The sequence below is a fragment of the Arachis hypogaea genome, chromosome 10, assembly GCF_003086295.3.
Source record: "Arachis hypogaea cultivar Tifrunner chromosome 10, arahy.Tifrunner.gnm2.J5K5, whole genome shotgun sequence".
In the NCBI taxonomy this organism is placed as follows: Eukaryota; Viridiplantae; Streptophyta; class Magnoliopsida; order Fabales; family Fabaceae; genus Arachis; species Arachis hypogaea.
Window position 1 is genome coordinate 113,680,884 of NC_092045.1, and position 26,166 is coordinate 113,707,049.

Sequence of the window (26,166 nt, forward strand, 5' to 3'; positions counted from 1 at the left end):
TGGTGTATCAAAATTAAATTTGAATAATAAATTCAAAACTTGTAATAAGCAGAATAGCTAACGACATCGTTTTAGAGGAAGCGTTAATCACTGACTGAGCTTTGACCTCGGAATTTGGCGATTCTCGCAACCCAAACCTCCATATTCACCTTCCTTCTTCCTTCTCTCCCTCCACGGTTACGTCTCTCTGATGGTCCTTCTGTTTTCTTCCGTCTACTACCCACTGCATCAACACTAGTCTCCTTTTCACTGGATCCTCCTAATCTCAGATCGAGGTAAACCCTAAACCCTACTCTATTCCTTAAATAATCTCATTTTGGAACCCAAATCCACCACTTATGTGCTAATTCATGACTTTTACACTTTTAATTCGGTCTGTATACACGCCCACCTTGTTCCCATTTAAGATCAACTGTTGAATTTTGGATTTTTTTTTCTTTTGGTTTTGGTTTAGGTCTTTTTCTTAGCGCTTTTTCTGTAGACTGGTTGACTAGGTTTTAGATAGTGATGTCGAACAACAACAATAATAATCCTTCTAAGGGTATTGGGGCTCCGTCGTCGTCGGCTTCCTTCGGAAATTCGGCAATGCCCTCCCCCGGAAACCCTGGTTTCTCACAATCCCAAGCACAAGCACAGCTTGCTGCTGGTTTTCAAGGGCAGTTCCCAATGTCCCAAGCACACGCCATTGCTCAAGCTCAGTCCAAAGCAGCTCAAGCTCATGCTGCCCAAGCAGCTGTTCATGCTCAATTCCAGGCTCACTTGCAGGCTCAGAGTTTGGCTTTAAATCAAGGCCAGTCTGTTGGTTTGGGGAATTTGGGGGTGTCATCGCCGTCAGTGTCTACACCTGGCAATATGAGTGGTAAAAGGATCCCATTGAAACCCCCTATTCGCCCTGTAGGGTATTCTCCTCCAAACACATTCTCGCCTCTAAGACCGATGGAACTAACGCCTGCTGCTCGAAGGAAGAAACAGAAGGTCCCTGAGAAGCAACTTCAGGATAAAGTAGCTGCTATATTGCCAGAGTCTGCACTGTATACTCAGCTTCTTGAGTTTGAGTCTCGGGTTGATGCTGCGCTTGCTAGGAAGAAGGTTGACATCCAGGAAGCGCTTAAAAATCCACCTTGTATTCAGAAGACTCTTCGCATATATGTCTTCAACACTTTTAATAATCAAATTCGCACAATTCCTAATAAGCCAAATGCCGAGCCACCTACTTGGACGTTGAAGATAGTTGGGAGGATATTGGAAGATGGCGTAGACCCTGATCAGCCTGGGGTAGTGCAGAAGTCGTCTCCGTTGTATCCAAAGTTCTCAGCTTTCTTCAAGAGAGTAACGATTTCTTTGGATCAGAGACTGTATCCCGATAACCACATTATTCAGTGGGAGAATTCTCGATCTTCTGCTCCTCAGGAAGGTTTTGAAGTAAAGAGGAAAGGGGACAAGGAATTTACGGCAACAATACGGTTGGAAATGAATTATGTCCCCGAGAAATTTAAGCTTTCACCAGCATTGACTGAGGTTCTTGGTATTGAGGTTGATACTCGTCCTAGAATTATTGCTGCAATATGGCATTATGTAAAGGCCAGGAAGTTGCAAAATCCAAGTGACCCTTCTTTCTTTCACTGCGATCAGCCTCTGCAGAAAGTATTTGGTGAAGATAAGATGAAATTTACTATGGTTTCACAGAAAATATCACACCATTTGTTTCCTCCACAGCCTGTACTTTTAGAACATAAGATCAAGCTCTCAGGAAATTGTCCAACTGGAACTGCTTGTTATGATGTAACTGTTGATGTTCCATTTCCTATTCAGAGAGAGTTGTCTGTACTATTGGCCAATGTGGAGAAGAACAAAGAGATTGAGCTATGTGATGAATCGATATGTGGGATCATTAGAAAAATCCACGAGCACCGTAGGAGACGAGCATTCTTTCTTGGTTTCAGTCAATCTCCTGTAGATTTTATTAATGCCATGATCGAGTCTCAAAGCAGGGATCTGAAACTTGCAGCTGGAGAACCCAGTCGCAACACTGAAAAAGAGCGTCGATCAGATTTCTACAACCAACCATGGTAATCTTTCTGATCTATCTCTTGTCTAGTGTTTTGGTATCTGCCAATTTAATTTGTTTACTTTATCTATCTGCATTTCTCTTCTATGATGTTAGACATGGTAATGATTGACCTAAAGATATTACTTTAGAATGATGTATAGTCTATTAATCAATAATTTCAAAAATTGTCAAGTGAATGATGTGTGACAAAACTATGACTATTATTTAGTTGTACTTATCTAGCCATTGGGATGTTTCATTTCACTTCATTTTCAAATGGCTAGAATGCATAAGGTGCTTTTCCTTCTGTTCATAAGCAAGTTATCAATCTTCATGACATTTTCCTTCCGCAATGTGAATTCAAAAAGTTCAACGTGATATTTTACATGCTGTTTGACAACTTGGACAGGGTCGAAGATGCTGTTATTAGGTATTTGAATCGCAAACCGGCATCAGGGAGTGACGCACCAGGAAGCACATGATGCCAGCAGTATCAGGTTTAATTAATCATTCTTCCATTTTGGCGACACATGTGAAGATGTATTTTGGGAATTTTCGAAGTAGCTAGCTTTCCATGCAGCTGGAACCAATGCTGCACCTTTTGTAATGCAATATATGTTGTATGAGTCAGTCTGAGAACAAATAGTTGCAGTGATGCTAATTGTCCTATCATGAAAAAAATGGTATCGTTCCCGATTCACTGTTTGCAGTTCAGTTTGGTGGAATGTTATTTTTCTAAAAGCACCAATATGATGAAACGGCCACACTTTGAAAAGGGGGTGTGGCCTGAAGAACCATAACTATTTGTTGCTTGGTTCTTGACACGAAAGGCAAATTCGAATTTGTGTTTGGTATAACTTGAGCTTGGATCCTAGAATTTAGATCATCTCGTTGGCAGGCTTAACTTGATTTAAGCTCAGGTTACCAAAATTCCATATGGTTCAAATTGGATGAAGTTTTTCTAAATTAAAGAAGTGGGTAAAGTGAAAAAGTAAAAAGTTCAATCATTTTTAAATCAAGTTAGTAAAGTTTGATAAAAATTATAAATTCAATGAATTTTTTACTTTATTCATTTGTTGTTCACTTTGCATAGTTTTGTTCTGTTTACCTCAAAAGAGCTGAAACGTTTAGGTACAAATTGTTACATCATCTATTTGTGGCTAGATTGAACCCTTCTCTCTGCAATAATACAAATAATTTAAAAGTCCCAAACAAATTTCATGGAAATAATAATATTAATAATAATCGGGTCCACCACTAAATATCTATTAATTCTTATATGATAATCTTTAAGTCGACTTAAAATCCAAAAAGTCTAATATAATATAACCTTGGGTTCTTTTCCAACATGTCTGCTATGGGATATAATTTTTCCAACATCATCACTAGTAAAAAAGCAGAGCAAGGATTCGCTTGAGAGTTGAGCCCGAGTGTAAGCTAGATCTCAGGTTGTTCTTACATACGATAATTACATGAGTTACATTACGTACATATTTAAAGAACTGCAGCAGCCCATGCTTCAACAAATAAGTAATGCAAGTTTTACGTCACAAAAAGCAATTTAAATAACGAGAACTGATCATTTATCATTTGTTTTACGCCCAGTTTGATCTATTATCATCCAATCTAACTTTCATGTCACAGCAATACTGATACTTGGTTGAATATTGCACTTTTACAAGATAAGAAACATACGTAAAAAACACTAAAATCTTGATTAATGAACTACCAAACTATTGATTTGTCAGGCGTTTTTATTCAAAAAATTGCCACACTAGATCATTTTCTCAGGTGCTGAGATCACCACAAACCAGTGATGCTGGGAAGTTCAATATTTAAAAAGAAAAAAAAAACACAAAAAGAGGACAAATTTTACTAGTTTTGAACCTAATCTTACTCCACCAAAGCAATACCAATGTAACAAAGACTAGTGCCAGGAAGGGGCATATTACTGGAGAACTTGGATCAAAATGCGATTGTTTATACAGTACGTCCCATTCTTCGTTAAGAATGCGTTCATTGCTTGAGTCCTCGACGGGAACCGTACTGTGGCCATTCTATTGAGTTCTGAGGATTCAGGTGTAAGTCTGAAAATGCAGGAGCCCTATTATCTCGGGAGAATAATTACATTTAACATAAAATGAATTTATAAAGTAGATGACATTAACCTTGTAAAGATATTGACGGAGGAATGATCGAATTCACAACCAGACAGTATGCGTTCTATATCCACAAACTGCGCATTCCTTGGAATTCCTTGAATTAGAATCTATCAAATTTAAGAAACACTTAAATAAGAATGGTGGTTCAAGAGAAGTCTACATAAAACAGAAAGCAGATAATTAATTCTGAAGACAATTTCACCACCATAAAAAAGATCCACTTAAAATTTCACCTATGAAAAGCAAAAATTAGGCTTAAATATATTTTTAATCCCTATAAGGTCATAAGGACAGATTATTTTTGGTTTACTCCCTTTAAAATTACTCTTCCTCATTTTTTCAGTATGTTTTCGTTCTTAATCACTAATCAGCAGAATGATACCTGTAAGAATCAAAAGGAGATTCTTAAAATATTTATAAGCTCAAAGAAAAAAAATTACCTTTAAGTACTGAATGCTATTCTATAACATTTACAGGGGGCCAAATTACAGAATGGCAACGAATTAAAAACATAATATTAAGGGGAAAAGAAAAGAAGTAAAAAATGAAGGATAAGAACTAAATTAAATTAATCTAATTATGAACTTTGCTATATCGGACTCACACCTTCGCTATATTAGCAAATACGAATACAATCATGTGCTGTAAAGCGGGAAAAAACAGTGGGAAAGCAAATGATATATTTTAACAACAATGCAGTTACGTGCATGATCATTAGTAAGATGTGATGATTCAAGCAGCTTCGGCTTGGTCATGAATCTTGACAGTTCCATGTTGTATGAAGGGCTGTTTATTTGTATTGATAACATACGAGAACCCATCATCAAAACATAACTACTTTCTAATATTTCTGGAAACCAGATAAGCAAAGACAAAAACACAATTATACTTACAGTTTTTCCATTATAAGGAGTTACAATATCCCATTCTTCACGATTGACCTGATGCCGACGAAAAGAACAAAAAGTAAATCAACATTTTTCCAAGCATAGCCAAATATATAATAATCATTTTCCCCCCTTGCCAAGGCTACACGCAGAGCAGCATACCCTTTCCAATTTGTACAAGCGACCCTTCCTATTAATCATCCTTACAGCTTCATCCATGGCATTATGAGAAGGGAATTGCACCATCCTGGTGATAACAAAAAATTCAATCTGAAAGTAATAAAATACTCATGAAATGTAACGGGAAAACATTGGAATGGACCTTTGCCTTTCCCTTCTATTCATCCGAAATCAATTTAATCACTTTGATGGACAATAATTGCATCCAAACATAACACGATTTCACATAATTTTAGCCCACTGTTTATCCAAACATGTCTATGGCAAAAATGCTAAATCTTTAACAATTCCCATAAATCAAGACTTAAGAAGATGGAATACATTACATTGCACGTGGAATAAAGCTCCGGGTGTATTCCATTTTAACATCCTCCAAAGTCAAATTTAAACCTTCGAGGAAGTTAATGACATCTGTTTTCAGTGTATTTTTATGAATGCCAAGCATCCTACCATATGCCAACCCTAAGAAGAACAAGTGAAAGGAGCACAGAAATCATCTAAGAATCAATAACAGGTATTCATAAGGCACATTGCAAGCACTTATAGGATTAACTGATAAAGCATGTCAACGAACATCAATGGAAATTACCACCTATCAAATTTGTGTACAACTACATGCTTTTATGATTCTCAAACGGTCAAACCTATAAACTCTTGGAATGTATGTTTTAGCAATTTACATGCTCAAATGCATGAGGGTAAACATACAAGTTCCTATCAATTCCCATTTTTCCTATTTGAGGGTAAATATTAAAAAAAAGTAAATGTCCTTTTCAACACTGACCATTTATCCAAAGGAAATGGTCCTCCACAATTCAAAAATCCCTACTCAGTCGCCAACCGTTCAATTCATTGGTCTAAGCACACATCGACAGGCCACCATTTACCATTTGGACCAATTACTTGAATAATTGGGGCTGATTAGGAATTCTCAAATTGTGAAGGGTCGTTTTGTTCTTCGGACAAATGCTCAGCACCGGAAAGGGTATTTACTCTATCAAAAACAAGGAACCTCCTAATACTAATACTAATACAAATACAAACTATAACTTCTACTATTGCAGCTGGTGTACGGTTTTCAAACAATATTATCATATTTCTGGGAATCAATCTTGGGGAAACTTAAAAACCTAGGGCACAATTCTCAGTAATGTGAAAGGATTTTGGCAAACCACACGCCCCCTAACGAAATACATAACCCTAGAATTATATGAGAAATGAATGATACTAACCAACAGAAATTGAACACAATTGAAATGCCATGAAGGAATTGAATAAAACGGTTTACCTGTATTCGCATTTTCTAGGAATGGATTTGTTGGATTGTGTGGTGGCGGCAAAGTTCCAGTAGAGAAGCACCTGAGCTGCTGCTGACTGAAGATTGGAAGGGCATGACCTCTCTTCAGAGCAGCTCTAACAACGCCATTCATCTTCAATGGAAGTAAGACGTTCGAATCCAAACAAGTCAAAGGAAAATGTAGGGCTCTCTACAAGTGAAGTGAAGTGAGGGGAATTGAGTTGCTGCTAAAGCTTCCTTTTCAAGAATGGGCTTGATGAGTTTCCTCAATGGCCCATGATTTATACACACAAAAAATCTTAGTTGAAGGATCATGTATTTGTAATATTAATTTACTCAACTAATAAAATATATTCGCAGTAAAATTTTGCTATATGTAAAAATTTATGTACTATATATAAATATTTATGTGTTATATGCAACAATTTTTATACTATATTGATAAGTTTATATTATGTGTACAAAATTTTTGCATTTTGCTATATTAATAAATTTTTGTCCAACATAAATTTCCGTCTAAAAATAGGGGTGAGTACGGGTCGATTTGGTTCGAGTTCATGGTAAAATTGAAACCGAATCGATCAAAATGTAATTGGTTCGATTTGATTCGAATTTGTGTTTTTTTTTTATATATACCCGAACCAGACCAAACCGATTAAGAATGGATTGGTTCAGTTCGGGTAATTAGGTACCCGATCACTTTAAAATTTATAAAAAAAAAAAAACCAAATTTTTATCTTAAAAATTCAAAGTACAATAAACATGTAACATCAATAGAAATAATCCAAACATATTAAATACCAAATACATTAAAAATAAACTCATTAAAATCCAAACATATTAATAGTGAATAATCTTTATCTAATAGAAAAGTCATATATATATTTTTTTATTTTTTTATTTAATTAATAGATGATCGAGTTCGCATTCGGGTTAGACCCAATTCGGACGGGTAACTAGGTACCCGCTACCGATAGTCACCCCTATACAGAAGCACAAAAAAAAAGAAATGATAACGTGCGTGCGTGTTTTTTTTTTCAGCTGAACTTATGCCAACTTAGTTTAACTTAATTATAAAAATGCTTGTACATATAATATCACCGATAAGTATAATTATCGTAGGAGCTTTTGCGTAATTAGCTGATTTATTACAGCTTTTTTTGCATGTGAGGATAAAAATACGTAAAATCGAAAACTAAAAGAATAGCACTCATCTTATATTCATTAATTCATATATCAAACAAAACTATTTTACAAGTTACAACCACAACAAAATCTAAATTCATACAAAAGAATATGAAAGTGTTGCGCATAAGTTAGAGTACAGTGTTACCAAAAGACTAAACAAGAAAAACAATCAATGCATCCAATCTAACCAAGTATTGTGAATCAAAAGCATGGAAACATCAAAGACAGATCACAAGTCTGTAAAGTTATGAATCATACAACCATATTGCTTGTGAGTACTAAACTATATAAACGTAGGTATATGTAATACACACTTTTTAACATAGGTATATACAATTTGTAAATAGTGACACCTCTAAGGACCAACCTTTATCATGAAGGCCAAATGGAGCATACGCAGTCCATTCACAACAAAAGCAGAGGAGGAAATAAAATATATTAACATAGCATGGAGGAGTTTCCTTACCATCCTAGACGAATAATTCAAGTGACTATTATAGCTAATTTGGTTTACAAGTTGAACATGTATCTTATAAATTGCAACTTTAAATTCATAACGGTAAAATAAAACCCAAGTACATGAACAAAACATGTACTAAACGTCTACTTAGTGTGTTGTAAACCGATTCTTGAGATATTAAAGTGCTTCATTATTAGAATTGCTCCCTTCTGATGACGATGTTGCCGATCTCCTTGCATCCAAACGTGGAGTAGACTCGCTCCCAACATCATCAGGCTGAAAAAAAGATTAACAGATACATCATTTGAAAGAATAATTGGAAACGGAATAAAGCAATAAATAACTAATGTGTTCATGATAGATTACATGAATTTAAATTTTTATTTATTTACAACATTGTCTCTTCATGCAGTTAACTAGCTTTGTGGTTTACCTGTTTGACACCGGTCCCCCTCTCCCTTACTAACTTTGATAAATAGAAATAAAATACCAAAAACATTATCCATTTATGAAATAATGCTGAAGCATAGGGAAACTTGTTAACAGTGATTATATACGTCAAAATAAGCGAAAATCAGTCATGATGTAAAAGCACATCCCTATTAGGAAGTTTAGAGTTTCAAAGAAATTAACTAATGAGAAGTTTAAAAGAGAGAAAAAGACGTGTGCTTTCCTGGTATGTCTAGGAAGGATTCAAAAACAATAGGAACTAACAAAAAGGATTATTCATATAATATCTGCAATAAGTGACAAGGAATTTGCTTCCTACTCCACAGATTTTTGTTAAACAATGGTCACAATTTCCAAGTATGTCATTAACTATTTCAATTAGTTGCTAACTAAAAAGAAAACCTAAGTAGGGATTTCCACCAGCATAAGGAACATCAAGATGCCTGTGATCAAAATGTGAATTAGTAAGAATGATGCACACTTAGTAAAGCAGTAAAGCTAAATCTTGGTCTCAACCTCCACTAATATTAATAGCCAAATACCAAATGAGTAAGTTACACTCAAATTTAAAACAAATATGAACAACACAGAATCCACCACTTCATGAAGGAAAGCAATATTGAATAATATCCAGACGCTTGGGACCAGTTTCAAGAGATATTGTGCTTTTGTTCTCCCTTCTAATCAAACCACTTTAGACTGGAGAGTCTTTTTTTTTTTTTTTGCTAGTTGCAAAGGCAATTATTACTCAATCGTTAAAAGTATACACAATTGTTAAGGAAAATCTTACAATAAAGGAAGGGTTGGACCTGAAATCAACTATGACTAATTTGGGATTGATTGTTAATAATTGATTGGAGCTTGAGGGATGATTTATATAAAGTATGCATGTAATAAAATTATATTGGCTATTCTGTAGTATAAATTGAAGAGTTGAAATTCTTCATGGTTGATAGGTGGATTCAGTTCAACAGAATCTGATCCTTTAAGGACTGAGGATTGCTTAGCTTTCTGCCCATCTGACAATTCTAGTGATCCTGAGGGGAGTTCTTTTTTTTCCAGGAAGTCCTCAATCAAGTCTACCTATGGATCTGGTCTTAAACTATTAATACAAAACTATACTTCTACATATGGTAGTGTAACAGAAGCCTGAACTGCTTAAACGATTTGACAACCCTGAACAAGCACCTACACCGTATTACAACTTACAAGGCCAAAGCAACCATGCTATGTGGAGATAACCAAGGAAATCTTAACCAAGAAATGCAATCAAACTATTACCACTCAAACAATCTAATTCATGGAGTCATAGTTAGTATTGAGAATCTTGTACCTCTATTTCAGAAGAAAAATAGCCCGCCAATTCTTCAGGAATCTTTCCTTCTTTTGATATTATGTATGCCTTGATTACGTTTGTTAAACCTTGAACCTTTATCTCCAATTGAGTCATCCGATGCCGTAAATTTGTGTAAGTTGGGGAAGAAGATCCAGCAACATCAGATGAAGGCACGACAATGCCAGTAAGTCGACTCCTCCTAACATTCCTGAATGTATTAGTAGGAGCTGCTCCCATGCCCATACATCGTACTCTACCAGAGTGCTCAGGCCCCAATACTTTACCAACAGCATCATCAGGTGACACTTGAGATTCATGAATATTTGATTGCTTCATATTCAATTTAATTTGTTCCTATAATCATGGAATGTTCAAAATAAGTGAATATAAAACTGTAGGATTTAAATGTTAAGATGTAAGAAGACATCATCTGCTTACCACTACAGCTCTTGCCTCATCATTCACAAATGATCCATTCTTTCTCTTGTGAGTTTCAATGTACATCCTTGCTCGACTAGGAGCTTCTCCAGTTTCTAGCAACTAAGCAGGAAACAATGTAAATAAATCAAATTAGAAATTTAACTTTCGTAAAACCACAAATTATGATAGCGTAGCTACCAATTCATGCCTTCGTCTTGAGTTAGGTTTAGCTCCACAAGTATGTGGAATAATTTGCTTGCTTCGATTTTCTTTATTTTTTCTGCAAAGCTTCTATAAACAAAATATTAGTATACTTGATAATAATCCAATATTCAGTTGCAACAATAATCAACTCATGAAAATACTTGACTTTTACCATTGTTGAAGGTTTTAGACGGTAATCAACAAAAGCAGCCCACTGATCTCTTTGAATGCCCACTGGCACATTTTCAACAATTTCATCTCTACTCTGGGCTGGGTCATAAAACTCATTCCATATCCTTTGTCTACTTGTTGCCCATTTCTTCGCTATACTTTGATTGCAATATCTATAAGCAATGCTTTCAGAAGTCCTAAAATAAAATCGAGGCTTTTGACAAAAAGAAAAATACAAAAACAAAAGGTTGTTCTATTATCAATTTATGTAGTCCAATAATAACATACATAAAATATACATAAAACACACACACACACACACTATATATATCACCTTTACCTTAATGAGTGTATCAAAGCACTTATCCTTATATGTCTTAGGCATGCCTGTTTTTCCCAACCACTTTTCAAAACTAATTGGAAAGAGATTACAGTTTGCTGCCAATATTCCACAGTATCCAGCAAGTAAACCTTGTGCTTCACCATATGCTGAACCCTGATCATCAAACTCTACAATAATCCGCTCCCCTCTAGGCAGATTGCTAACTTCCTTAACCTTGATCTTGATTTTCTTATGAACGTTTTCAGAGTCTTAAGAGAAAAACAAGAAATATTCTACTCAACCAAAATGAGGGACAAACAAATTGGGTCGAAAAGTTAATAATAAATGCAAATAATATATACCTATTATCTCTACGTTCCAACCTACTGTAGACTCACGACCAACAGAGCGTCCACGTGCAACCTTTGAATCAGTAGGTTGATCTAACGCATGTTGTGGGTCTTCATTAGCTGGAAAACAGTTTATAGGAGTCTGAACAGGTGATAAGGGGACCTGATCTGGTGCTATGGGAGTTGGAACTGATGGTAAGGGAGCCTGATCTGGTCTCAAAGAATGGGATGGAGCTTTCGCCGTAGGAGGAGGACCATCACTTTGCTGTTGAGTAGCTAACCTCAATGAACTTCGCAAACGTTTAACCTGGGCCATGGCTACATATTAACATGAAAGCAATAAAATAAAGATTAGATATTATATAAATCATATGTCAAAACATACAGATAAGATACATAAATCAAACAACCTTAGTTTTAATTATGTGAAACTATTACCACCAAATAAAGCACCATCTTAATTATTTTTTACTCAGATACATGTACTCACCATAAGCGCCAAAGAATTGATGTAATTGCTCTTGGTATGAATAAAGATACGATACACTAATGTAGATTTTTTACATATATATGTAATTTGAATCAGAAGGCAGACCTGATGCTTGTTGCAAGGCTTCATTAGCTGGCGAGGAATTTGTAGGAGCCTGAACTGGTGGCATCGGAACCTGATCTGGTCTCAAATAACGGGTTGGAACTTTTGTTGTGGAAGAAGGAACACCACCATGCTGTTGAGATGCTAACTTCAACGAACTTCGCAAACGTTTTCTCTTTGCCATGACTGCATATTAACATAAAAGCAATAATGATTAAAAATTATCTAATTACATGTCTAAAACATACAGATAAGATGTATAAATGAAACAACCTTGGTTTTAACTACGTGAAACTATTACCAGTTTACAACCAACTAAAGCACCATGTCAGCTTTTATATTCAGACAGATGTGCATCTACTTTAAGTACACTAAGTAGATTTTGTACATATATATGTAATTTGAATCAGAAGGCAGACCTGTTGCTTGTTGCGTGGCTTCATTAGCTGGCAAGGAGTTTGTAGGAGCCTGAACTGGTGGCAATGGAACCTGATCTGGTCTCAAATAACGGGTTGGAGCTTTTGTTGTGGAAGCAAGAACATCACCATGCTGTTGAGATGCTAACCTCAATGAACTTCGCAAACGTTTTCTCTTTGCCATAACTGCATATTAACATGAAACCAATAATGATTAGAAATTATCTAATCGCATGTCTAAACATACAGATAAGATGTATAAATGAAACAATCTTGGTTTTAACTATGTGAAACTATTACCAGTTTACAACTAACTAAAGCACCATGTTAATTTTTATACTCAGACATATGTGCATCTACTGGTAAGTTAATAGCTGCATTACCTCATCTGCATCATAATTCAAATTGCTTTCTAGCTACTTGCATGCACTCATTATAAAGGCCAAAATACTTAACTTCTTGCTCTTGATGTGAGTTCAGATACAATACATTAATGTCGATTTTGTACACACATATGTAACACAATTGTACAATAGAAACATACAACAATAATTTCAAATTATTATTACCAAGATGCCTAAATAGGGAATGGATATTATTACTCCTATTTTGATAATGTTTTATAAATTCATACAAACAAACAATGCCAAAAAATCATGTGATCATGAGTGGAGTGGCATTACAAAAAATAAGAGTGACAATATCATTTCCCGCCTAAATTTATTGTAAATGTTTTGTACAATTTCAATATCAGAAATATAATTCATTTTCCTCGTATTGCTTTCAAGTTGGTATCAGAATTTTGATCTGGGAGCCTATTACCTTCCCCCCCTACATCTCATTCAAAGTTTCAAACATCCATTTCTAATCTTTCTGTTTTCAAAAATCACTATACTTTTCCCTCTCTCACACCACCACTATTGCCATTGCCAACCCCCATGCCAGACTCCAACCAACCAACCTTACCATTGGTGTCGCCCTTCCCGCCCTTCCGAGATTGAACAACCGCCGGAAGTGCAGCTGCAATTAACACTATACACGCCCAGAAACAATGCTGCTTCTGCATCACATGACCCACTGCTCTGACTGCCGTTTCACCCACGACCAGCAAAGACTCATTCTGTACAACCCTTAGTATCCATGACAAAAACCAAAAAGAACTTCCCGCTCTTTCTACCCATGGCAACAACAGGAGAAAGACGATCTTTGGAATCCATGCTCTGATACCGAATTTATGAAATCGGCAGAGACAAAAAAGAGTAGAGTGAGAATTTGAAGAGAATGATTTGTATAACTTGAGGAAGATACTCCTCGGTACTGAGCTTATATCCAATGACTAAATATTTACACTCAAATACAATCACTATTAACGAAAACAATCTGCTGAGATTCAGAGAGTGTTTGGCATTTTAAGGATTCGAAGATTCGGAAAAATGAAAACAACGATGTGCTAATGGATCACTAACTTGTATTGAGCTAAACCAAGGGGAACCTTGTGCTAAATGTCATTTACATTTTCTGCAATTATTCTTACTCAAACTACAGATAAACCCACACCATCAGAGACAGGTTTCTAGCTAAGAATTGGAAGGAATAACCAAAGTAAACTAAGATCGCTTACCGCGAAACGAAAATCAAAGCAAGAACTGAATGAAGCTTGTGGATGGAAAACTGAGAGTATTGATTGATAGCGTCGTTGTTGAGAAATTCAATCGCCACCTCAGAAAACACCGTCGAAGACGAAGAGTATGGTTCTGCAGAAAGCTGAAGGGTTTCAAAAAAGCGAAAAACTGCTATTTTACTTCCAGATTGACTCCTACTCCCGGCTTTTCTTTTTTCTTTTCCCCCCAACTTTTTATCGTTAAATCATTTACAATTTCAGCTAATTTCAAATTCATACACATTTTATTAATAAAAATGTGAATTAGTATCTTTATTAATTTCATTATTTACGTTAATATAGTTAACCTAAATTTTTCGGAAACAAATTCCCAACATATTTCATTTTTAAAAAATGATTTTTAAAAAAAAATGCAACTCCAACAAATTCACTTTTCAAAAATAAAATAAAAAATGTCACTTTAATGGTGTTTGTTTGCCGACACAAAACGCGCAGACAAAAATATAAAAACACAAAATTATATTTAGCAGATGAAATATAAATATAAACATTATATATAAAAATATTAAATTAATATATTTTATATCATAAAAATACTAACAGATGATACATTATTTTTTATTTATTATTTTTATTAATTTTTTTATAATTATATATTTTATCATTCTATTTTTTTCTAAAATTTTTGTATGAAAAAAAATAATAACAAATTAAACTTTTAAAATTTATTATTTTAATATTTAATTTATCAATAAATGTAATACAAAAACATTATACACTCTTACTCAATATAAAGCCTACGTCATAGACAACTTAGGGTCCATTTGATAAACTTTAAAAGTAATTTTTTTGAACTTTTGCTTATGAAAAGTAATAGTATTAATATTTGGTATAATTTTTAAAACCAAATTGTAGCTTTCTAAGAAGCTATTTAAGAACTTATAGAGAAATTAAAAAATATGACTTCTCTCATAATACTACTATTTTTTATCACATTTCTATAAAATAAATACTTTTAAAACTAAAAATCCAAACACAAAATAACGTATTTATATGTTACTTTTAATATAGACATTTATTTTTGTGCAAAAAACCGTTATAAGCCAATGCCATGTAGAATTAATGTATATAAGCCAAACCGAAAATGATTTCAGTAATGCGCCAGATCAAATTTTAATATAATTTGAACCAATGTGGTTCGAACTGCATGTGGTAGTAATTCGAACCGGCTCAGTTCGAATTACAAGTTGGTTGTTGTTAATAAATCGAACCAAGTTAGTTCGAACCATGAATGCACGTAATTCGAACCTATGTGGTTCGAATTATAGAGAGAGCAGCCGGCCTAAGTAATTCGAACCAGGCTGGTTCGAATTAGACAAACCATAATTCGGACCAGACCGGTTCGAATTAGTGGGAGAGAGAGCTCTATATAACCGGTCTAAACGTGAGTTGGTCTCATTAGAGTGAGTAAGATGGCTAGTGAGGAGAGTTTTGTTATTTTGGTTCACCACAGAGGATCCATTAAGAGGAAAACTCGTTCCGGAGTGAAGTTCACAGATAAAGATCCTCTCTGTGTTGTTGTTACTCCTAGGACGAGCTACGATGACCTTGTTAGATCTGTAGTGATGAAGCTCGGTCTGGAAGATTCGAAGCGGGTTAAGAAGTTTTTCTATCGCATTCCAATCACGGTGCTCCAGGATACCGTGAAGTATGATTGTTTCACGATTAGTAGTGATGAGGACTTGCAAGTAATGTTTCTTTGTCGGCGCCAGTTTCCGGAGGTCAAGACCCCAGAGTTGTTGGCAAAGCTGGTTGATGTGGTATCCAGCTCAGGGGGTTCGAACCGGAATACCACCACTTTAGCCACGCCAGCCGGTTCTAGTTCCCGGCCTGCCGTTGCTTCTTCCTCTGCCCTTGTTTACCAGCCAGTGGTCCAAGCTGTCGCCTCCCCGTCTTTTGCTGTTGATCTCAATGGCAGCGTAGGTGACGACGTAGGTTCAAGGGAAAATTTGCCGGACGATTTACTCGGCGTTGCACCGCTTGGCGTTGGAGACGGAGTGTTGGGTGATGCAGATGAGGATGATGTCGAGCCGGATATGATTGACGATGACAGCGGCGATGATATTGGAGCGAGTGAGCCTGCATTTGCGGTAGGTGGTTCTAGCACTAGCACACAGCAGTATCCACCACATTTTTCCTCCTTGGACTTGGATGCCATGAGGCAGGAGGGGGTTTCTGGGCACTCTGTTGGATTCGGAGCTAGAGATGCGGAAGGGACTGCTGGTCTAACAGAGTTCCAGGTTGGTCAGCAATTTCAGGATAAAGATGAGGCCCTTTTAAGTGTGAAGACTTACAGCATCCGGCGAGGGGTACAATATAAGGTAGTGGACTCTGATTATCGCAGGTATGTGGGTAAGTCTTCAGAGTTTGGGAATAGGTGCACATGGTTGATTCGATTGAGTCTCCGGCAGCGTAAGGGCATTTGGGAGGTCAAACGGTACAATGGACCTCACACCTGTCTTGCCACCTCCATCTCTAGTGACCACAGGAGTTTGGATTATCATGTGATATCGGCGTTCATTATGCCAATGGTTAAGGGTGATGCATCTGTCAGCATAAAGGTGCTCCTGAACGCCACGGCAGCACACTTTGGGTTTAGGCCGACTTACAGGAGGGTCTGGATGGCAAAGCAGAAGGCTATTGCCCTCATCTACGGTGACTGGGATGAGTCATACAACGAGCTACCTAGGTGGGTGTTAGGTGTCCAGCTGACGATGCCTGGTACTGTTGCAGTCCTAAGGACGAGCCCCGTTCGAGTTGGAGGACAGGTGGAGGAGTCTCAAGCGTATTTTCACACCGTGCATCGAGGCATTCCGTCATTGCAAGCCGCTAGTCAGCATTGACGGCACACATCTGTATGGCAAGTATGGGGGAAAGTTGCTCATCGCGATTGCACAGGACGGGAACTCCAACATTCTACCTGTTGCATTCGCACTAGTAGAGGGTGAGAATGCAGAGTCCTGGACTTTATTTCTCTCGCACCTTCGACAGTACGTGACACCACAGTCGGGTCTGCTGGTTATATCGGACAGGTATAACGGCATCAAGGCCGCGCTTGAGGCTCCTGATGGAGGTTGGTTACCTCCATCAGCGTACCGTGCATTCTGCATTCGACACGTAGCGGCTAATTTTGCCCTTACCTTCAAGGGCAAAGACGCACGGAGGCTTCTAGTTAATGCGGCGTATGCGAAGACCGAGGTTGAATTTGATTACCGGTTTGATATTATGCGGTCTGAAGACCCGGCGATGTGCGAGTGGGTGAACCGGATTGATTATTCCTTGTGGACTCAGCATCGTGATGAGGGGCGGAGATTCGGTCACATGACGACGAATATCTCCGAGTGTGTGAACTCAATCCTCAAGGGTGTCAGAAATCTCCCTGCAGCCTCACTGGTGAAGGCAACATATGGTAGGCTTGTGGAACTCTTTGTTCGCAAGGGGAGAGAGGCTGAGGCCCAGATGGGAACCGGACAACAATTCAGTCAGCATTTGGTGAAGTCTATTGAGGCCAACTTGAAGACGGCCAGGTACTTCACGGTGACTTTGTATGACCGGGATAACTCCGAGTTCACTGTAGTAGAGACCACTCCGACTGGTTCTTTCTCGTTGGGTACTTACAGAGTATCACTTGCCTCTCGGACATGTGAATGCGGGTACTTCCAGGCGCTTCATTTCCCGTGTCAGCATGCACTTGCATGCTGTGCCTACTCACGGGTTACCTAGACATCTTACGTTCACAGCGTCTATCAGATTAGTTCGGTATTCAGTGTGTATCAGATGGGATTCACACCTCCAATCCCGGAGGGCTTCTGGCCACCTTACGACGAGCCAACGGTGATTCCGGACCCTGACAAGAGGCGTGCGAGAGAGGGTCGTCCTAGATCCACTAGGATACGGACGAACATGGATGAGGCAGATCCGAACCGGACAAAGAGGTGCGACCTCTGTCGCCAACCCGGACACACACGACGTAGTTGCCCACAGGTTGGAGGATCGTCTCACACAGGGGACCATTAGTTGGCATCTTGTTAGTGTTAGTAGTTACTATATTTAAGTTTTCCTGTTAGATGTTATGTTTGAGCTCTTATGTAATTGGTTGATCTTTCTACATTATACTGTGATTGTTACATCTAGTAATCAATATGTTGTGTTTCACTTTGAGTATTGCTACAAGTCCCATAATTGCAAAATTTAATAAGTAAATGTAAACATTAAACTGTTACATGATTCAATGATTATAAATAGTCACTGTCCCACTAAATAAACAGCAGGTTTCAAAGTACATTACGATGACCAAATAACATAGGAAAACAACTCTAAAATAACAACAAAAGTACATATGGCTATCATACATGATTGAACCCTAAGGAACAAAATACATGAAAAATGAATCATCTAAACAGATGCGAGCCAGTACCACAACGACGGGCTACCCGTGCCCTCTGACCTCTGCGGATAAACGGCTCCTCATCCTCGATGTCATCCGCATCCTCATGTGGGGCAGGCTGTGCAGGTGGCGTAACATGGAGGGGTGCCGCAGACGGCCCAGCCACAGACTCTGATGCAGCGGTGTAGGCGGATGGTGGGGTACCTCCCAGACCAAAGTGGTCAGCAGCGGATGAGGTAGGAGGCTCGTTCAGATCAACATCTAACGGTGCATGCGTGCCTGAGGTCTGGCCATGCCTGCCGGGAGTGACGTCCTCCTGCATGATGGCGGTAATCTCCTCTAGAAAGTGTGGACCCCCGAAGTCCGCATCAAGCGTATCTGACCCAAGGAAGTCTGACCACTGTGATCCCGGAATAACCTAAGGGGTACCCCCTGCTCAGGCTGGTCATCGGTTGGTACACCAACGAAGTAATGTCCAAGAGGTCCCGATCCAAGTCCAGCGACACCGGTGTCAGCCCCGTCACCCATCCCTGACCCATACCACTCACCTCCATGACCGCCATGGTGTGTACTAGCACCAGCAACTGCAATAGCCCCTGCACCATCCCTGCCAACGGGCCCATGCTGATCGTCGTCGTCGTCGTCACGGTCAGGACCAGGGTGGTCCGCAGCAGCACGCCCCCTCGCCCTACCTCCCTGGCCTCGTAGTCCGCTTCTAACGGGACCGGCGTCGTCATCATCATCCATAGCATGATCTGGCCACCTCCACTCACGCTGGCTCCGCCGTGTCCCCACACTAGCTCTCCTCTCAACCTGCCGCCTGTCCGACACGTTCTCAGGACGATCCATGTCAGGAACTCGCCCAGGACCCCGCTGTGAGGCCGCAGCTGGAATCGGAACGGCTCTCAGATCCCCCAGGTGCATCTCCGGAGACAAGAACCTCTTCCCATGCTGACACCACCACTCCAGGAACTCATGCGATGGTCCGGGGTCGGCAACAACATCGAACCTCAGCACACTGTCCGCACGAGAGTCCCAATGGAGATGCCACTTCTGCAAATGGTACGGGAACCATCGATCGCCGCCTCTCCCGTCCTTCGACATCAGAAAGTCGATGTTCAGGGCGGGATGCGGACGGGGCTGCACCCCTCCGAACTGCGGAAGAACCCGATCTATCTGATGCCACTCTATGACGGCAAAGTAGATCAGCGCGGTCACAGAGCGCCACAACGCCATATGCCGAGGCTCCAAAACCTCTAGATGCACAACCTGAAGTACGTCGGGGCTACTGTACGGCATTCATATAAACTACACAAAGAACTCTCCATCGTCAGGGCAACTATTGGACCCAACTCGAAAAGTTTGATTAAATAAAGAAACTTATTAAGCAGCATACTCACCTCCCTGTCCTGTAACCGGTCTATCCTGAGCCTCCACATCTGCACTCTAGGACCCTTCTCGCTCCCGGAAGGGTTGTAACCTGACCACCTGCACCATACACGTGTTACATCTACTGAAATATGTGTTTAGAGTATGTGATACACTTTTAATGAACACGGAGTTATGTATGTTAAATTGAAATAGAGAAGGCGTAGTAGAGTACCTCGAGGCCAATGGCCAGCTGAACGTCTCATACCCTACAAGCCTAAACCGAGGAAAGCGCCAAAAGATCCAAGACTGAAGTAGCTTAGGTGGGCCCGCTAACTTGACGACATGTCTGTTCGCCACTCGGCACATGCACCGGTACAACCATGCCAGTGCTGCAGAAGCCTAGCTGTAGGTACCCATCTCCTCCAGCCTAGCTACGTACGAAAGCCATCTGATGTGAATGCGGTTCCCGGACTTGTCCGTAAACAGCTGCATGCCCAACAACATCATGATGTACGCACGGGCATATCGGCGCACAGTCTCCTCATCGGCTCCCTTAGGGCACTCACCAAAAGTCTCTTGAAACCAGCTGCAGTTCACTGCGTACTTCTGAACCTGGCTAGGAGGAGGTATCACTCCGAGCAACTCCTGGAACCACACCCAGGCTGGACGGCCACCCTGGATGTATATCTGGAACTCTGATAGGCACCCGCTCACGTAACGCCCGTCCACTGACAAACCCAGCTGGTATGCCACGTCCTGGAGTGTGATCGTGCACTCTCCGAACGGCATGTGAAACGTGTGCGTTTCCGGACGCCATCGCTCGACGAATGCACTGACAAGGGCCTCGTCTAACCGGAACTATCTGTCGTTCAGCCTTGTAAGATGGTATAGACCGACCATCTGCAAGTACGGAACGTATCTGTTATCGAGTCGCATGCCCTGCTGCCGCCGCATGCTCCTGATGTATCGCTGAGGCTGTGCATGAAATCAACCGCATTGTTAGAACCAGCTTAATAACCAACGACAAACATAACCAACACGATAAATCATCAACCAAACAATATACTAAATTAAAACGCATAAAAATGCATGAACAAAAGCCATATGCAAAACAAACCCATAGAAAGCACAACTAAACCGCTAACATAAAACAACGTAAATAGAAACACTAACATAAAACGGCTAACGAAAAACCATTAACATAAAACAGCTAGCATAAAACAACTACCACAAACCACTAACATAAAACAGCTAACATAAACCACTTACATGAAACAACTAACATAACCAATAACATAAACCACTAACATAAACCACTAACGTAAACCACCAACGTAAACCACCAACGTAAACCACTAACATAAACCACTAAAATAAACCACTAACATAAACCACTAACGTAGACCACCGACATAAACCACTAACATAAACCACTAACATAAACCACCTAGATAAACCACCAACTAATCCACCACCTAACCCGCATGCAAAACCACTAAGTCACATATACCACTAGGTCGAACTTATTTCCGTACTAACCTCGTTGTTGATGACCCCGGCTATATGAGCAACTCCGTCCAAGCGATATAACCGTGCCGGATCGTCCCCCATTAGCAGAGTATACCGTTCAGGTCTTCGTCGGAGAGGATCTGTGTCGTTTTCTCTGAGATTTGGTGGGGTAGGGGAAAGGAAGAATGGTTCGAATGAGGCTGCTTCGAACTCCTTAAATAGCCGAATCACTACTAATTCGAACCAGGTTGGTTCGAATTATTAAGGAGCCACACCAAGGGAAGTTCGAAGCAGGTTGGTTCGACTTACTCACGTTGCACTCTTCGCCATAATTCGAACTAGGCTAGTTCGAATTATGTTGGATTAGAGTTTGAACCTCCTTGGTTCGAATTACTTGCATCATTCTCTCACCTTAATTCGAATGGGGCTGGTTCGATTTACTAAGGAATACAATTCGAACCATGCTGGTTCGAATTACATAAAAATAGGTCTTAGCTCATTGCCGAAACGAATTTCACTTTGACTTATTTAGGTAAATTCCAACTTCCCTTGGCTTATTAGGGTTTTTTGCCCTTTATTTTTTCAAAAATAACTTAACTAAACTGTTTTTCCAATCAGGACTTTAACCCATGGTAAAACTCCCATTTATGATATAGCAGATTTCATAAGTCGATAAATTATTGCTTTATCTTTTTAGCCCAGCATTTTCCTCATGATGATAATCCAAATTTGACCCAAGAGGGGAGGAAATCCAGTATCGACAATGATAACATGTTTTCACCTCTACTTCCATAACGTGAGTAGTGAGTTGTTATATAATAATTGTTAGTTTTGTTCTTGATGTGTCGAATTAATTTCACAGCGACAAAAATGTTATGCCATCTAAAAAATAAGATAAAGTTAAAATTAAAATTGCTATAACACGAAGGTTTTGCAACAGCTCTCCTTAAAAATGAGGGTTTTGCAAGAACTTGGTAGAAATATGGATTTGGAATTACTATAGAACGATCTGAGCCTGACATATTTAGCTAGCTAATCAACTCTAGCAGACTCATAAAAATTCATATGATGGAATATGGAAACGGTTATACAGATTAAAAAAAAAAAACATTGCTACTGTCAAAAATTAAATAATAGGCCATGATCCAATTCTAATGGGAATCTCCGATAAATAACGCATCAGATCTCACTCAAATCACTACACCCTCATCGTGGAGGCGGTGGTGGGGGAGGAGGCAAGTTCGACTTCGCAAACCCCACCCATGCAACAATGCCAACAGCCAGAATAATCCATCCAAATATGTCATACTTCAGATCACTGCTCTTCTTTTTCTTCTGAGTCTAAAATAAAATAAACAAATTAGGCGACAAATGAGTAACAATCATATATGAAGGAGAGTTTAAAAACAGATTAGCATACTTTCTTGAATTCACGTACCACACGAATTAAGACATCATGCAGGTTTTAAGAAATAAGCAAATTCTAAGGTCCAGGCAGAAAACAGATTTGGATTTAGAAGAAAGTCAAGAGCTGAGTTAATAGAAGATTAGTTACTTATTTATATAAATAATGGAAAATGTAAATAGTTAGTCCCAAGCTTGGACAAAAAGAGGAGGATCATGTTAAGTAGTCAAAAACAAATGTAAAGGTTGTTACATTTTTGTGACATTGATCGGAGATAGTCATTTTAATAAATGAATAATAAAATTAATAAATAAACATATATTTCCCTTTCAGGTTGCACATTCACAAGGTCATTAATCCAATCTATCTCAAACCCACAGGCCACAAATACGCTAATGAGGGAACCACAATCCATATAAAATCAAGATAAATTTGGTGGAGTCATGTATAGAACCCATGAACTCGGTTGTTATGGACCCAAAGGAAGTGAACGAGACTAGGAAGGGAAAATCAGTTTTAGTTGAAGAGAGGAGACAAGATTGACAGAGAATTCGTTCAAAATTTTGGATGGAACAGGACCATTAGGGGAGTGATAGCCTCTCAAATGATACTCGTATCTTCCTGTCGCATTTTCTTATATTCAATAAGACACGCACAGAGGTAATTCAGCTCCTTTGCTTCTACCTCCATTCCTTCTCTAATTCTCTACCATATCTTCACTAGCTTACTTATTTCAACTATATATTCTGCTGCTACTGTTCTGTCCTACTCATACTGCTACCAGTTCTCACATCATTCTATACACTTAAGACACGGTTCCTCTTCTTCCAATAAGAAATGAATTTATCATATGATGAAATCAAGACTTGGGAAACACCAATTTTCAAGAAAGAGGGGCAATAAAGGCCAAACAGTAGCTCCCTTAACAGCCCACAAAAAAGGCTACACATACATCCTTACCATCAGAGAATAATTTCATATACAAAAGAACATTTGAATTTAAGTTATTAAATCTCAGTTTCAAAAATATGAAAACAAAAAAGGGGGGAAATTCCATTTAACACATTACAATATATGTGTGCAATAAGTCAAGAAATCATAGATTTGCATTGAGTACCAAATGCTAATACAGAATATCAGCCCATGGAAACTTCTAATCATTTACCTTAGTACCAGCAGAAGTAGAAGCTCCAGTTGATCCAGTTGACTGCTGCTGAGCAAAGCCACCATGCTTATGGATTTCTACATGCAGCTCAGGAGCCTTGAAAAAAGATGTTAGTTATTGAAGTGATCCAGTAATCAGCCAACCAGAGAATTTTACATGAGCATGTTATTAATGAAAAGGATAAACACACATCACCAAGAAAGATAACATACAAATAAAAAAAAATAATTAACCTCCAAAAGCACGGAAAGCTGGGAGAAATCCAACAAGGAGCACCTCAAACAATAACTCAATTACTTTGTGAACCAGATGAAGAGACCCAATCCTCGACCCAAAACATGTATTAAAAAGAAAGCATTGCAGTATTCTACCAGTATACATATTCTCAATCGACCACTGTGTCCTATATGATTTAAATTGAATATGTTGAGGACCTAAGATTCATGAGTCAGGCATGTCTTTACAGAGGTATCGATAATCCAAAAGTCAACACACAGTCTCATACTATCATGGATAACTGCAGATTTCAGGATCATTTTACAAGATTCAACAGCAACTTGGTTTGTTTGAAAGTTAGGCAAACAAACCACAGCACTCAATATATGAGTATTCGCTCTCCAGGATTATAGATGCACCATTGATGTAATATGATGCATTCAGATATTATAAATGGATGGAAAAAAAATTATTGAAAATAACAAAACTGAGATGCAAGAGAAAAAAAATCAAATCTTCAAACACACTCTTTATAGCTAATCTATGGTGGAATTGAAGGCGCAGAAATGAGTTCATCTTTCAAGAGAAGCCAATGGATATGTTTAGCACTATGCTACGTTTTCAAACTTGCTGCGAAATCCAGGCTTCATCGGTCAGGAAGGGTATGACAACTTTCTCAGTGACTTATCGTAGAAGATGGTTGGGTTAAAGTCAATGTTGATGGGAGTCTAAACAAAGAAGCCAAGACTGGGGGTTGTGGTATCTTGACCCAGTACCATGTGGGCATCTGTAAAGGGTCTTTTTCTTCAAACACAGGAGAACTGGATAACTATTATTGAACTTCGTGACACTTCCAACAAGTAAAGCAGATAAAATAGAAACATAAACAAAATATTATAATGCGGTGAATACCTTGGCAGCCACTTCCAATGATTTGTGGTATAGTTCATTGCTAGGATCCTATATAGACAATGGAAAACCTTCATTATTCAAATCATTTTCATAAGCACATTACTCCCCAATCACATAGTAAAGTTAACCGAACAAAGAACGGACCTCATCAACAGCTTGCTGGAAGTACTCAGCTGCCTTATCGAAATAAACTTTCGCTTCATCACGGTCAGGAATTAAGAATGCTTGAGAGGTGTGAGCATTTCCCAGGCACCAGAGAGTATCATGCTTCTTTGGATTAACCACAAGAGCCTCCTCCAACTTCGAAATAGCATCTGCATCCAAGCGAGACATCCATAATCAAAGTTCAATACAAAGGTCCAAACCACATTCTTATCATTTACAAATTCAATTGGAAAAAAAAAATCTAGTTGTAGCAAAGTAACATGAGTTAGACGGATATACTTTGATTCGATCATGTAATCGCGAAAAAAAAAATCATTTATTCGTCAAAAAAATGAGCAAAGAATTCACCTTCGGTCATCTTCTTAGTTTCGGGAAAGGTCTGAAATTGTGACAACTCTAACAAAGCTCCGCCCCATCTTGTCAAGTTCTACACATATTATCAGATGATAAACACACTAAAGGAGACAATTTTTTTTTCATATAACTTACGGTCCTTAATTATCAGAAGAATTGCAACCACGTCTAAATAAACACATAAAAGACATTTCAAAGTTTTAATTAACAGAAAAATATTGAAAATTAAGAAGACGAAGAAGAGAACAACTGACGTCGGCATCGAGAGGGTTCTTGGCGTATTCAGCTTCGGCGGTTTTACGGGCATGCTCGAAGAACAAAAGGCGATCGAACTCGTTCTGCTGCAAATCCATGGCGCCTCTCTCTCTGTCTCGCACTTGTGTTTTGTACTTGCTTAGTTAGGGTTTTGGGTTTTTCAGTGACTTATGTGCGTGTATGTGGTGAAGTCACAACCAAGTAAGGGAAAGATTCCTGTTGCTCTCGTCTGTTTTTGTTTATTTATTATTTTTCAAGAGA

General features: G+C 38.7%; 5 protein-coding genes across 9 annotated transcripts; 1 reads left to right on the top strand and 4 right to left on the bottom strand.

Moving 5' to 3' along the window:
• Window positions 1-2,750, top strand: LOC112716782 (SWI/SNF complex component SNF12 homolog). 3 transcript variants are annotated; one of them, XM_025768780.2, is made up of 3 exons: window positions 1-275; window positions 455-2,069; window positions 2,460-2,750. In XM_025768780.2, exons 2-3 carry the CDS (start codon window positions 508-510, stop codon window positions 2,530-2,532), a joined length of 1,635 nt encoding a protein of 544 aa, XP_025624565.1. In that variant the 5' UTR covers window positions 1-275; window positions 455-507; the 3' UTR covers window positions 2,533-2,750. The 3 variants fall into 3 exon arrangements, with proteins under 3 accessions (XP_025624565.1, XP_025624563.1, XP_025624564.1); XM_025768779.3 differs by having other exon boundaries at window positions 7-275; window positions 482-2,069; XM_025768778.3 differs by having other exon boundaries at window positions 6-2,069.
• A 996-nt stretch (window positions 2,751-3,746) lies between these two features.
• Window positions 3,747-6,867, bottom strand: LOC112716784 (uncharacterized). 2 transcript variants are annotated; one of them, XR_011866958.1, is made up of 6 exons: window positions 6,568-6,865; window positions 5,606-5,741; window positions 5,262-5,346; window positions 5,106-5,153; window positions 4,219-4,998; window positions 3,747-4,137 (listed from the first exon to the last, which is right to left on the bottom strand). XR_011866958.1 is itself a non-coding variant. In XM_025768781.3 (6 exons), exons 1-6 carry the CDS (start codon window positions 6,707-6,709, stop codon window positions 3,999-4,001), a joined length of 651 nt encoding a protein of 216 aa, XP_025624566.1. In that variant the 5' UTR covers window positions 6,710-6,867; the 3' UTR covers window positions 3,747-3,998. The 2 variants fall into 2 exon arrangements, 1 of the variants encoding a protein (XP_025624566.1); XM_025768781.3 differs by having other exon boundaries at window positions 4,219-4,319; window positions 6,568-6,867.
• Window positions 6,868-7,937: 1,070 nt separating this feature from the next.
• Window positions 7,938-14,378, bottom strand: LOC112716785 (uncharacterized). Of its 2 annotated transcripts, XM_025768783.3 has the most exons (11): window positions 14,107-14,365; window positions 13,452-13,705; window positions 12,489-12,671; window positions 12,073-12,255; window positions 11,490-11,795; window positions 11,146-11,396; window positions 10,807-11,019; window positions 10,629-10,721; window positions 10,449-10,550; window positions 10,008-10,364; window positions 7,938-8,500 (listed from the first exon to the last, which is right to left on the bottom strand). In XM_025768783.3, exons 2-11 carry the CDS (start codon window positions 13,549-13,551, stop codon window positions 8,402-8,404), a joined length of 1,887 nt encoding a protein of 628 aa, XP_025624568.1. In that variant the 5' UTR covers window positions 13,552-13,705; window positions 14,107-14,365; the 3' UTR covers window positions 7,938-8,401. The 2 variants fall into 2 exon arrangements, with proteins under 2 accessions (XP_025624568.1, XP_072061624.1); XM_072205523.1 differs by lacking the exon at window positions 13,452-13,705 and having other exon boundaries at window positions 14,107-14,378.
• Window positions 14,379-18,348: 3,970 nt separating this feature from the next.
• Window positions 18,349-20,931, bottom strand: LOC112718372 (uncharacterized). Its single transcript, XM_072204037.1, has 3 exons — window positions 20,157-20,931; window positions 19,954-20,041; window positions 18,349-19,861 (listed from the first exon to the last, which is right to left on the bottom strand). Exon 3 carries the CDS (start codon window positions 19,850-19,852, stop codon window positions 18,893-18,895), a length of 960 nt encoding a protein of 319 aa, XP_072060138.1. The 5' UTR covers window positions 19,853-19,861; window positions 19,954-20,041; window positions 20,157-20,931; the 3' UTR covers window positions 18,349-18,892.
• Window positions 20,932-22,404: 1,473 nt separating this feature from the next.
• Window positions 22,405-26,166, bottom strand: LOC112716787 (mitochondrial import receptor subunit TOM20). The gene is made up of 6 exons (XM_025768785.3): window positions 25,905-26,166; window positions 25,645-25,723; window positions 25,276-25,445; window positions 25,132-25,179; window positions 24,004-24,099; window positions 22,405-22,774 (listed from the first exon to the last, which is right to left on the bottom strand). The coding sequence occupies exons 1-6, from the start codon at window positions 26,001-26,003 to the stop codon at window positions 22,640-22,642; spliced, it is 627 nt and encodes a 208-aa protein (XP_025624570.1). The 5' UTR covers window positions 26,004-26,166; the 3' UTR covers window positions 22,405-22,639.